Source organism: Anabrus simplex, chromosome 1 (assembly GCF_040414725.1).
Source record: "Anabrus simplex isolate iqAnaSimp1 chromosome 1, ASM4041472v1, whole genome shotgun sequence".
Classification (NCBI taxonomy): Eukaryota; Metazoa; Arthropoda; class Insecta; order Orthoptera; family Tettigoniidae; genus Anabrus; species Anabrus simplex.
In genome coordinates, this window is record NC_090265.1 from 394,886,608 (window position 1) to 394,900,571 (window position 13,964).

Here is a 13,964-nt window from a genome sequence, read left to right on the forward strand (position 1 = left end):
CTGTATTTGGTACAGTGTATGAGTATTGATAATGGACACAAATTAATGTGCCCGAATTTGCCTGTAATAACGGATGAATCTGTAAAAGGGTCCTCATTGTAACCAAAGGATATTGCACAGATTAATATAGGAATTTTCGAAGGTTATAACAACAGTGTCATTAAAACGGGGATTCTCTTCTGCTACAGCGGCCACAGTCGGATGTACATCTGAGTCCGTCATCTCACTTTAGCCCCAAGTGCCCGAGCTCTAATTTCCTCTTCTGCCGTGAATCATCCATAGCAAGCTTATGCCGCCTTTTTCATAGGTTCTTAATGTCTCATAACCAAAACGAATAGAAGAAAATATTTGAGAATTTTAACATTTCCTTAACGCTAAATGCGGGGTTTGCTCTATTGTGAATTACGTTAAATCGAATATAAAATAGCATTGCTCTTATGGAATAATTTTCGGGACTGGAAATTTCTTTCGTTAAATGTGGGTTTATGTTAAATCTAGGTCACGCAAAATCGGAGTTATACTGAACATATTTGAGTAGTCTTAAAACATACAGAATGAGACTTAGATCACATGATGTAGTAGTGTTAGAGATGAATGTCCAACATGCTTAACCATTTTACAGCTTCTTCAGTGGCCTCATGGATGTGCTGCATTGTTCAGTTGAACTTCCTGAGTGGGCAATCCATAGCGATATGTTGGAGAGTCTGGGACATGTTGGCACAGTCACAGTAAGGGTTCTCTGTTATCTTCCACTTATGCCAGTGCTTCACGTCCGCACATTTAACCTTTTAAAAAAAAAATGCTATTTATTCGGGGCTTCGACCTAAGATCCTTTGCCCCTACTTTGCACCATATGTTATGAACCTACGTATATTTGGAAATTGCGGAAGTGTAAAGTGTTGAATGTGAGGAAAGGAACATTAAGGATGACACAAACACCCAGTCCCCAGGCCAGGGATATTAATCATGTACAATTAAAAGCCCCTGACCCGGCCGGGATTCGAAACCGGGGCTGCCGGGTGACAGGCGGATGTGTTGCTCCCTACACCGCGGGGCCGTTTAACCTCAAAGTACCCTACATGTGATCCCCAGGTGGTGTTAAGAAAGCAACAACATTGGCTGCTGGACCTAAAGCTCTGCTTTTGATTGTCTTGCTTTCACAGCCAGTGGGGGTTTGACAGAGGCCTGATAGTGTTGACGTTTATGATTCGGCACGCCTGTGCTGTAGAAAGTTGACTCATCAGTAAACAAAGTGCTTTTAAAAAGCATTCATAAAAGGCTAGCCTAATAGCTTTGTCCTCTTCTGATAGCTTTTGATGCACGTGCCTACGGTACGGACGCACAATCACAATCGGTCTCGCTGTGTTAACGAATAGGAATTCTCCATTATCAAAAATATGTACTCCCCATTGAGATACAATTCCAAAAATGGCTTTCACGGCTGCAGATCTAAAAATCATAAATCTTAATAAACCATACTGGGCAGGATAACTCTCTTCTTATGTTAACTATTGTACATGACAAATGTACAATCAAGAATGTGTGGAGCACACAGTGTATTGTCTACCTCTTAGTCCCGTTTCTTGATACGGGGTTGGGGATGAGGTGAGATGAATTTATATGGCATGTTTGTATGGCCAGATGCCTTTCCTGATGCCAACCTCAATTGAAGAGGTAGTGAAGATGAAATGAATGATGAATGAATTAATTGGGTGAGGAGGTGGAAGGAATTGGCTGTGGCCTATGAGCAGGAACTGTCCTGGCATTTGCCTGGAAGTGAAAATGGGAAACCGTAGAACAGGACAGACGACGGTGGGGCTCGAACCCACATGTCTCCTGAATGCAGAGCTTGACTCCATAGCTGTAGCGTGTTAACACGAGTGTCCACTCTGCTCGGTTGTATGGTGTATGCAATACACTTTGAAAAAGGAAGACAGTGTACATTGTAATTCTTTTACATTTGTTGAATTTTTATTCATTTAATGAGTCATTTAATTAGTTTTACCAACAAATATTGAAAAAATAGGTCTTGAATAGGGATCCTTACTTCCAGAATTTATATTCATGCTTGTGGTTGTGATAATAACCTTGTTTTTCTGGGAGGTAAAATGTAATGAAATATACATACCTTTTTTATTCCAGTGGCATCCTGTTCGTCCCATCATTGCATCCATCTCAAGTGGTGTAGTATCTGTATGGGCACAAAATCAAGTTGAAAACTGGTCTGCCTTTGCTCCAGACTTCAAAGAGCTGGATGAGAACGTGGAATATGAAGAACGTGAATCAGAATTTGATCTTAGTGATGAAGATAAATCCGTTGAAATGGGTCCCGAGAAACAAGAAGATGATCTTGAGGTGATTTACTTATTTGCTTTTATTTTGAATTTTAACTTCCCTAGCTTATGGCTTTTGAATTCATCCCCTAAAATATCAGTAATGTAAACAATCAATATTGTAATTGTAATTTTATGTCTTCCTATTGTTTGCATCCTTGTGAGGTGTGAAAATAAATGCAGACACGGTAAAGTCATTATAATAGACTAAATATTTCAGTATAGGAGAATTAATTTAAGGATTTATCACTTTGTAGCAAATATTCTGGAAGGGGTAGCATTGATGGGAATGGAATGTGTATTGACGCTAGGGATAGCTAGTATATATGCTTGTGCAATCTAAACATTCAACATATCTGTATCTTTATTTCGTGTGGATTCCTATTGCATTTAATTATACAGTGGAACCCCGATTCTCAGTTTCTGGGGAGACCACGGGCAAAAAACGTAAGATACGGGAAAACTGAAAATCTTGGAACGGATTAAAATCATCAACAATTTGGCTAAACATCACAATAATTAAATGCATATAATTATGATCTAACAAACACCCCCTAAAACAAAGCAAACTACAGCCCTAATGGGCCTTGGTCTACCAAGCGACCGCTGCTCCCCGAAGATCTGCAGATTATGAGGTGATGCATGTTCAGAGTGTCAAATCCTCTTGGCCGTTATTTCTGGCTCTCTAGACCGGGATCATCATCTCACCGTTAGACGGCTTCTCGTTTAATGGTAATCATGTAAGCAGATGGACCTAGAACTCACCCTTATATCCAGATAAAAATGCCCGACGTGACCGGGAATCGAACCCGGGTCTATGGGTGAGAGGCAGGCAAGCTAGATCGCACGGCTGGCTTCGAACATTAATTACATGGGTTACAAATCTTGATATTTTACATTCGCTTTTACCGGGGAAACTTCATCAGTAACCGTGAAAACTTTTATATCAGCAACTTTTATAAGCCAGCCTCATTGAAATATCTAATAAATAACGCCAAGACGAACAACAATTGATCGCAAGTAGTTTTTAATTCTCTAATCTAATCAAATAAAGCACATCAGATACAAAAGTGCCCAACATGATGGCAAAATCCCTTTTTTTAAAGCTTTTTATTGTAATTTGGTCACCAGTATAATGTTTGTAGTAAGTTTCTGGAAATCTTGTACCGCGTAAATTAGGCCTACATTGACTTTTAACGGTTATGTTGAACTCGAGGATATAGTTTCAAATGTAAGTATCGATTCTCAAAAGTTCTCCAATGCATTAAATATTCGGTTCTTCCTGTCACTAATCACAAGCAGATTGGAAAGAGGAAAAAAAAAGCCCCATCAAAACTCCAAAAATGTTGGTTTATTTGGGTCCTAAAAGCTCAGCTTGAAGGACTTTGTAACATAAAAATTAAACTTAATAATCTCCATCTTATATTAGTACCAAAGCAGTAATGGCTTTATATATGTAAAGTGCAACATCTCTTCTGGTCTTGAGAACGTAATCATATCCGATACTAGATTCGAGTTATTGATATTTAGAAATTTCATGATCCGTATTCAAGTGGGATTACAATAATTGAAATTAATAGGGGTCCTCCTATTCAATACAAAGTCATTTATTAATGTGAATTAATCACGTCGTTCACATGAGGTGCCAGTTTCGGCACTAAACTCTGTGCCATCATCAGCCAACGAGTCAAATCCGGCATACAACTTTAAAACAACTTTAAAATACACTGTAACACCTGTATAGATGAATATTGAATAAAATATGGTACATGATGATAGTGCACTTCAGTATAAAATCCTTTTAAAATGACGATGACTCCGTTGTTGTGGTTTGTCCAGTTTGTATACGTTTTTAGTTCTTTGATCTTGTTGAAATTACACTGCAAAGTTTAATGTCATGTGAAATTAACACTTTGTTTGATCTGTGGTTTGGTTCTAAAAATAAATGTGCATGTGATGAACTTGGTTGGACCCAAAGAATTAATTCTGACTTCAATATGGGGTTTTGGAACCTTGAGCAGCCTGTTTGATCGGTGGACAGAGCTGGACTTTCGGAACCCAACCACAGATCAAACAAAGTGTTAATTTCACATGACATTAAACTCTGCAGCGTAATTTCAACAAGATCAAAGAACTAAAGACATATACAAGCTGGACAAACCACAACAGAGTCATCGTCATTTTAAAAGGATTTTTTATTGAAGTGCAATATCATCATGTACCATATTTTATTCAGTATTCATCTGTGCAGGTGTTACAGTGTGTTTTAAAGTTGTATTGTGTTTGCCTGATTTGACTCGTTGGCTGATGATGGCACAAGTTTAGTGCCGAAACTAGTACCTCATGTGAACGACATGTGAATTCGACATGTGATTAATTCACATTAATAAATGTCTTTGTATTGAATAGGAGGACCCCTGTTAATTTCAGTTATTGAGATTCGTCTTAGGAAGGACCAATTTTGATTCATTTCTGAAAGCCCAGTGACTATATCATATAGAGCCCTGTGCGAAGTGCCTAAAACCTGTTCAGCAATACAATCGAAAAAAGTAAAAAATAAACATCTAACCCTGGACATAATGTAGATGGTTTGTAAGTACTAACATTTGACCGAACTCGTTCCGTCTTCAGGTAGAGCAGTCGAAATACGCCTGTCTCCTTCCAGTTGTTGTGGCCACTCTGCGTTATGATTTACCAAGCTCGATAGCTGCAGTCGCTTAAGTGTGGCCAGTATCCAGTATTCGGGAGATAGTGGGTTCGAATCCCACTATCAGCAGCCCTGAAGATGGTTTTCTGTGGTTATTTTCACATGAGGCAAAGGTTGGGGCTGTATCCTAATTAAGGACACCGCCACTTCCTTCCCATTCCTAGCCCTTTCCTGTCCCATCGTCGCCATAGGACCTATCTGTGTCGGTGCAACGTAAAGCAACTTGAAAAAAAAAAGAAAAAACTTTATGATTTCCGAGGATTCCCTAAATAATACCAGCTGAATACAATGCTAAGATGGTCCCTTAAGCAAGTAAACCGCCGATTACTTTCCCAGTACAGTACTTGCTCTAATAATAGCAGTGGCTGGATGTTAACCTCGTAACTGGGGAATAGTTTCATAACGTCAACCAGCCAGTGGGTAATTATTCAGTGCAACGTGCACTTTTGGAATGGGTACAGTAGCGTGCGGCAGATGTAAATATTCAGCAGAAAAATATATTTTACTTGATTTACTTGAATTATTAGTGATATAGTAGAAATTCAATAGCATTATGTTATTACCGTTTTTCTTGTAAACCCGTAAATACATACATATATACGCAGTGTGTTCATACAAAAGTGAATATAAAAAGTGTTCCTTTCATTATGATGATGACATTTTTCAAGTTTTCAGATATGCATCAGTAGGTTCTACATACTTTCTGGTTTGTAGGTCATTTGGAAATTGCGCACAGTGTGGTAATTACGGAAGCATGGGCAAGCACAATGTGCCACGTCACATTCCTCACAGCAATAGCAGTTTCCTGTCGCCTCTGGTTTGATAGGCACACAACACAATGTTTTCTTGAGTGATTCCTACTTCCGGTTGGCGGGTTCTCAGATAATTCAACATCTTTCCTAACCAAGCCATGTTCATGTCACACGGAACAGTTTACTACGATACACAGACCAATTTACAAAAAGTTATCAGAACATGGACAATGGAGTTCGCAGAACAACTGTATCGTAACAACAACAACAACAATGACGACGATGACAACAACTCGCAAATTTAGTAATTTCTGTGTACATATGGACAAATAAATACTTTACGAAGAATTTGGCGCGGACCGCATGAGGCAACAGGAGACAGCTGTCGGACTGCCGCCTAGGCGCGAACTACCCGGCTGGCGTGAGACCGGATAAAAGTGAATAGGACAGCAATAATCACATCTAATATGAATGGAATTAGTTTTAAATTATGATAGTAGATGGCAGAAGTGATTAAGAATAGGCAGGCACCTATAGGCTGCTAACCCTATGTAAGAACACATTTAAAATTACAAGAACGCGTAAAGGCGTCAAACCCAATACTCGTGCGACAGCTGTTGACGCCTTTAGGCATCAAACCTAGTTAACAGGTTAATGTCAAAATCCATAGGTATGTTGTAGGCGTCCCTTCGTGAGATAACTTTTTCTTGAAAATAAGCTTGATCGAGGTTGACCATTAAATTATCTAAAAGTACCCTTAAAACAGTGCATTTATGACCTCAAAAATTTATTTTAAAATGACCTTGAAACATTTTTTTTCGTATTGAAATTGAAATTGAAATTGAATTGAGGAAATTGATGACAGGTGTGAGGAGAAAGTGGAGAAGTTAACCTGAGCAGAAGTGGAGGAAGCTGTGAAGAGGATGAAACTGTGAAAAGCACCAGGAGTGGGCGAGTTAAGTGTGGAGATGATAAGAACTGCAGGAGAAGCGGGTACACAGTGGCTATACAGGATGATGTGGGTGGTTTGAAATGAGAAAAAAGTAGTGCTGGCAAAACAGTTGCTTTTAGACAATGGTTATCGCCAAAACCGCTGCACGCAGACAAACGTTGTATAAAACGTTCGCAAATAATGTATTCCTACCAATGTGTAAATAAATGTAGTAGTGCATAATTTGTCATGGCAACGTCTCACGTCTTTCCTTGTACCGGCCAACCAGTGATGCATATAATTCTATCCAATATAAATACGAGCCGATATAAAGGAATTGAATTCATTTACGTATTTCACACTCCTACAGCATAACCATTAGATATATAAAGATCACAACGAGCGTGTTACTGTTTGGTGCACTGTCGCTGATTTTGGAATTGTAGGTCCTTAATATTTTGAAGAGGAGGACAGAACTATAATAGTAACATCGGATCGTTAGTACAGTTGTTACGCACCTTCCTGCAGTCGATACTCACCAACTTAGGGAATCCTACTGTGTGGTTCCAACAAGATGGTGCCAGTGCACACACAGCCAGGGTGTCGATGGGTCTCCTCAGAGAAATGTTTCCGGGACGTCTCATCTTCTTACGGGGTGACATTCCATGGCCAGCCCGTTCCCCTGTCCTCGCCCTGTGCGATTTCTTTTTCTGGGGATATATGAAGGATCGCATCTTCCGACGTAAGCCGCGAACACTACATGACCTGAAAGCTTCCATCCGTGAAGAAATCGAGACAATACCAGCATGCTCAGGTGAGTCATGCGGAACTTCAGGGAGAGGCTTCAGAGGTGCATCGAACAGGACGGTCGGCATTTGGATGACATTATTTTCAAAACCTAGTGTGTATGTGTATTTGACGCAAATAGCAAACACCACTCTTTCCAACTGTGCAATAAATCTTTAAATGGCTTGTTGCGTTGCCGAATTACTTATGTTTGAAATTCGTCAGGTATTTCTGCTGCACCCTGTATACACAGGCAATAATAAATTATATACTATTAATTATGGATTCTTACATTAACTAAACTCATATTAATATATATACAGCACATGTTTCATGACATAACCTCACAAATAATATGATCGTCCGTACCTAACTACGTAAATAATACTAATACTAAATGGATGTAAACACTTCATAGCCATACCTCACAAGTCATGATAATAATAATAATAATAATAATAATAATAATAATAATAATAATAATAATAATAATGATAATAATAATAATAATTCGAGCTCGATACTTGCATTATTTACCCATGGGTTAAAGAACATTGTTTTCAAGTTATATCAGTCTATTACACTTGCGTCAATATCCCCACTATAACTTGAAACAGTTTCCACAGTCTAGCACACTCGTCGACTTTGCCTTGGTCATAGATTGTATCTTCTCTCTTCCTCGACATCGCTGGATGTGCTCTCCTCCTCTTGACCAGATCGTGCCGTGTTGGGGGTCAGAGTTGCCTCGCTGCCAGCCTCTTCCTCGATGAAAGTCAATGCGTTCTCCTCATGATGACCAGATTGTGCTGTGTCATTAGTAGTCTCTCCTCCAGGTGGGCTCATGGCAGTACCAGGCTTACTCTGTATGCGCAGCGGTTGGGTGACTCGCCGCAACTCCGATGCGTGGACCTTGACAGGAGGGTTGGTCTTTAGTAAGTAGACCCCATGGCCCAATTGCTTATCTATCTCAACGGGACCAACCCACTTAGGTGCGAGACCTGTGTGAAACCCTCCAATCTTATTACTGACTGGGTGGTTACGTCGCAGTACTTTTTGGTCTGGTAGGAAGATCTGGGTCTCTTCGACATCTTGAACCTTTCAGATGTAAGGCTTTTCAGGCGTTTGCTCTATTAACCAGCGTTTCGTCTTAGAGCAAACGCCTGAAAAGTCTTACATCTGATATGTTTTTGACATGCTCTATTGATGAAAAATATCTAATTCCCTCCAGGGGAATTTAGAATTTTCCATCTTGAACCTTTGCGTGGGTAAGGGATCTCATCTCAGCCAAAGCTTGCTTCTCCTTGATGTCCTGCTGCTGCTGCTCCCACTCTGCTAGGGAAACAGCTGCATCATCTTGACCAGATGTGGGTGGTGGACGAATTCCCAATCCCTGGTGCCGTATAGCTGTCGACCAAGGAACAGCTCCGCTGGGGAATAGCCAGTGACACGCTTGATGCGTCGTCACAGGGCAAAGAGTGACTGTGGTGTCTGATGGTCCTACAGTTTATGTTCTTTGTCTATTAGGTGGACCTGTAGCATCCTTTTTAGCTTCTGGTCCCGTTGTTCTGTTTGATTGGCGCTTGGGTTGTAGATAGGGGTGGTCCAGTGCTCCACACCCCATTTTGTCATTTGCTGCCACTTCCTTGACGTGAACGTTGTCTGACAGAATGCACCGTGGATAACCATAGCGGCTGAATACCTCATCTTGTAGAAGGCTGGTGATGCTTCCTGTCTTGGCTTCTGGTATCTTGTGAAGAGGTCGGTAAGGACTCATCTAGTCCAGGGCTATGACTTCCCAAGAGCGTTGCGGTTATCTTCCTCGCTGACTGGAATCTGCCTTCCTATTGCTTGCCTTGGTGCAGGCGCAGATGTAGCACCCCTTCACATAGTCCAGAATGTCTTTCCGCATGTTGACCCAGAAGAATCTTCGTCGGATAGACTAATATGTCTCTTCACCTCCTGGATGTCCGGTTTCAGTGCTGTCGTGGAACTTCTCAAGGATGTCGGTCGTGTGCTGTCTAGGGATCACCACTACTGCATGTGTGTCGGAGGGATGCGACTTGTACCCGGAAGTTCTTGTGGCACATCTTGAATTCCCTTGGGACAAGTCGACTATCAGTGTTCAGTCTCCTACTCCACTGCATCATGGTCCTACAGGGCTTGTCTTGTTCTTGCCATTGTTTAACCCTTTTGCACTCAGCGCGCCGATAGATCGGCGCGAGAGGTTATGGCAAGAAAGCTCACGGCGCCAATACATCGGCTCTGTCCTATTTATGGATTTTGGTCTTTTGGTGGCTGTTAAATCGTAACAGTTGATCGTGACAGTACCTTAAAGCATTTTACTCTACAGATATATCCACCAGCCCTACAAAATATTTTTATTTTCGACAAATGAAATCTGTTGACCGTGAATGTTATGTTTATGTTGTGGTTATTTGAAGTCGTTATTGCGTGGATCTGTTTTGGTTGCCTTATGAATACAACAATTTGATCTTGATATGAGTTTAGTTTAGAGTATATTTCGTTTCTTTGGTATATTGTGTGTTCTCTGTACTTTGCAAACTATAATTTAACTCCTTTTCATAACTCCGTTCTTGCACGTGCTTGCGTCATCTTTTTATCGCAATGGCTAGGCCATATTCAAGGCCGAATGAGGCTGATATTCTTGAATTTTCAGATTTTCAGATGATTTAGACAGTAATAATGACCTTCTTTTGCTGAAAGTGATTCGCATTATGTGGGAAATGACAGTCAGAGCTGCTCACCGTGCATCGGACCGAGAGGACCTGACATCGATGACCGTTACATGTACAGTGAATAACTTTGTACCATGCTTCATGAATGAATTGCAGCACATACATCATATTGATATCAAATTATTCGGAATTAAATGTTCTTTCTTTCACATCTAAGAGTAAATAAGGAAGACGCAATAATGTCTGATTTTTCAGTCATTGAAAACTAAAAATTATTTTTTAAACATGCTAGGTATATTCATTTCTGAAATGCTCATAGTTTCCTGTATTAGTGTGATTTATTTTAATGTGTGTTAAACTGTTTACGTGTTGATTTTTTGTAATTTGGTTTGGAAAATGACAGAAACTAGTGTGAGTGTCTTCGAGCAAACCCCTGCATATAGGCTGAGTGCCAAAGGGTTAATTACTTCCAGATCAAGTTCCTTCTTGATGGTCATAAGGACAGGTTCCTTGGGCTCATTCTGGTGTTTTTGTGGGAACTCCCTCTCGACAATGGTGCTCCTAGCTTCAGGTTCCATCGCTGGGTGCCTAGATAAACTGTCTGCTCCTTTGTTTGTCGATCCTGGGACGTGACACACGTTGAAATCAAATTCTGCGTTTAACAGAGCCCATCGCATCAATTTAGATTTTGAGCCAGAGACAGAGTTCAACCATTTAAGAGCAGCGTTATTGGTGTAGAGCTGGAACTTCGTTCCCTCCAAGTAGCCTCTGAATTTGCCCATGGCCCATACCACGGCTAAGGCTTCCATCTCGGCATTGCAGTAGCATTGTTTGGAGGGAGATAGCTTTCTGCTGGCATACTCAGTGATGTCCGTTACACCGTCACTCCTCTCCTGGAATAACACTGCTCCTAGGCCAGAGTCGCTGGCGTCCGTCTGCAGGCACATCTTCCGTGGATGGTCGCGATGTGTTAGACCAGGAGCGTTGCATATCACAGCCTTAATGCCTTGGAATGCTGTCTCTTCCTTGCTGGTCCATCGGAACGGGTGGTTGTTATGGAGTAGATCGGTCAGTGGTATTTCCTTCTGTTCGAAGTGTGGCACAAAGCTGCTATACCATCCACACAAGCCAAGGTACTGATGTACTTGTCGCTCGGTCCGCGGGCGTTCAGCTTCCTCGATAGCTCGATTCTTCTCCGGTTGCCTTTCTAGACCTTCAGATGTTAGGACATGGCCAAGGTATTCTACGTGGGACTGGACGAAGTGGCACTCCTCCAGTTGGTAAATCAGTCCATGAATCTTCAGTCATTCCAGCACTTTCCTCAGATATACAAGGTGTTCTTGAAAATTCTTGCTGTAAATTAAAATGTCGTCGAAATACACTTGGCAGAAATCTCCAACATATCCTGACAATACCTTATCCATCAACGCATGAAGGTGGCAGGGGCATTCTTCAGTCCAAAAGGCATTTACTGTAAACTGGTACAATCCTCTCGGTGTCTTGAAGGCAGTCATTGGTCTAGAACTTTCCTCGACTTCCACTTGCCAGTATCCGGAGTTGAGATCCAGCGCGCTGAAAATCTTAGACCCACTTACTTGTTTCAGCAAGTCTTTCAGATCAGGCATGGGGTGGGCGACACCCATGGTCTTCTCATTTAACTTGTGGAAGTCCACACACAGTCGATACTCTCCATTCTTCTTGTTCGGTAGGACGATAGGTGAAGCCCAAAAGGATGTAGAGGGTTCGATGAGACCTTGCCCTTCCATCTCTTGAATCATATGAATAATGAAGTTGCGCTTATCAGGATTGATTGGATATGGGCGTTGCTTGATGGGTGAAGAAGTGCTGCATTCAGTGGTGTGCGTTACCGTGGTAGTCCATCCTATTTTATTGGTGATGACTTCTGGAAAGTCCTTAAAGGCACATCTCAGCTCTTCTTCACTTGACTGAAGATGCATTAACTGGACATCTCCCAGATCTACGTCGACTTCCGCATCATTCCGAGTCCGGAGATTTCCATCGTGCCAGGCGACCCTCAGGTGTCTGTCTTTTCCAAAAAAGACTTCATGAGCTGCATAGTATAGGATCATTTTGTATTCCACCAGAAAGGCATGACTAGAGGCATGATTTTTTCGCATTAACGATAAACGCGACAAAAAGTATTTTGAAGCGATTTTGCAATATCTTTACGAATCATATGTTTCTGGTTAAGAAAATATGGATATTATGTTCACGAATTAAAGCGATAAGGCCATTTTAAAGTGAAATTCAATTATTTCACGATATTGCAGCGAAACCTGTAGTGAATAACGAACTTGACATTTTGTTCCAATATTATGTATGAAAAGAAAAGGAAGAGCGAACAAAGATTCATCAACAGGAAAGAAATATGTTATCATTAATGTTCTGGAAAATCTCTCTAAGACATGGCTTCAAAGAATAGGGGTTGGCTCCCAGGCTTCTTGCCAAACGAAATGTTTGGAATGTTGTTCTTGTGGTGGCTGGTAATCGCACCCCAGCCTGTATCCTCACGGCACAGTGCAATCCTGGAATCCCTAATGACGTCTACAAGCAGCACAATTGACTGGTGTATTTCGGCTTCGTGGTCAGGTAAAATTAAGAAAGTGATCACAGACAGTAGTGTAGATTGGTCGCTCGACAAGTGTTACGGTGCACAGCAGAGCTGAACAGTTTGCAAGTGAGGGTTTATATGTTTCGTAAAGCAATATTTCAATGTGTAAATTTTGTATTGTTTGTATCGAGTGGGAGAAAAAAGATACTGTCTCAAAACATTGTTTTAAAAATAAGGAACATTCAGAACGTAAATTTTGCACTCCAACAGTGAAATGGCAGGCAAAAATAGAACTCTCATTAGATATGCAAAAGAAAGCTAAGAGTGAAAAAATATAATTTATTCACCAAACAACAGCAATGCTACTCAAAGCCAACATCCCGCTGGAGAAGGTAGACAACCCTGCAGTCCGGAAATGGCTTCAAAAGTATGTACCAGGTATGTACCGTCTATCAACTAAACCTCCACAATCAACAATCAGTGATAGTAAAGAAACCTTCAATGATTAATTTTAATATTTCATTAAAGCAAAATTAAAGCGATACGGCAATATTTATTTTGCGAAGTAACGCGAAAATTAGTATCCTTCTCGCGAAATCGTTCAAAAATTAATGCGAAAATATCATGCCTCTAGGCATGACCTAATATGATGTCAGGTATTAGGTTCTGAATTACTGCAACGTCAATTACAAGAGGCATGTCCATGCTTTTAGTGGTTAGGTTAGTCTGTCCTTGAATGGAATAGGTTACCCCATCCGCTGCTCCCACTACCCTTCCGAGATGGTGAGACTTCATAGGCGGTAGTAAACTGGCAACAGTCCCATTGATAAATTAATGGCTTGCTTGGCTGTCGAGTATGGCTGAAAAATTCTCGTTGCCTAATCCTCAAGATGATAGCTGGGCGAGGTTGGCCTGTTCTGCTCATAATCTGACCAATCCCTCTCCTACTTGACCAGGGTTGCTTGTCTGTCATTTCTTGATGTGTATTACTGTCCCCGGTCCCATCCCATTCAATCCAGAATGGGCCGGACCTAGTTTTCCGACGTCAAGGTTAGGCACTTGTTCTTCAGGTGTCCCGTTCTTCCACACTGGTAGCACTTCCTAACCGAACTGGTCTCTTCCGTAGCTCTGCTCTTGTGTTCCTCTTCCAGCTGGGCAATGATTCTACGTAGATCATCAAAGGATCT

General features: G+C 41.1%; 1 protein-coding gene across 1 annotated transcript in view; it reads left to right on the forward strand.

Annotated features, from left to right (window-relative positions):
- The window catches only part of Rbbp5 (retinoblastoma binding protein 5), a 151,283-nt gene that overhangs the window by 94,012 nt on the left and 43,307 nt on the right, over positions 1-13,964 (forward strand). Inside the window, exon 9 of the mRNA XM_067143655.2 lies at positions 2,143-2,355. Within this exon, the coding sequence (XP_066999756.1) occupies positions 2,143-2,355 (213 nt within the window). The remainder of the gene's footprint in view (positions 1-2,142; positions 2,356-13,964) is intronic.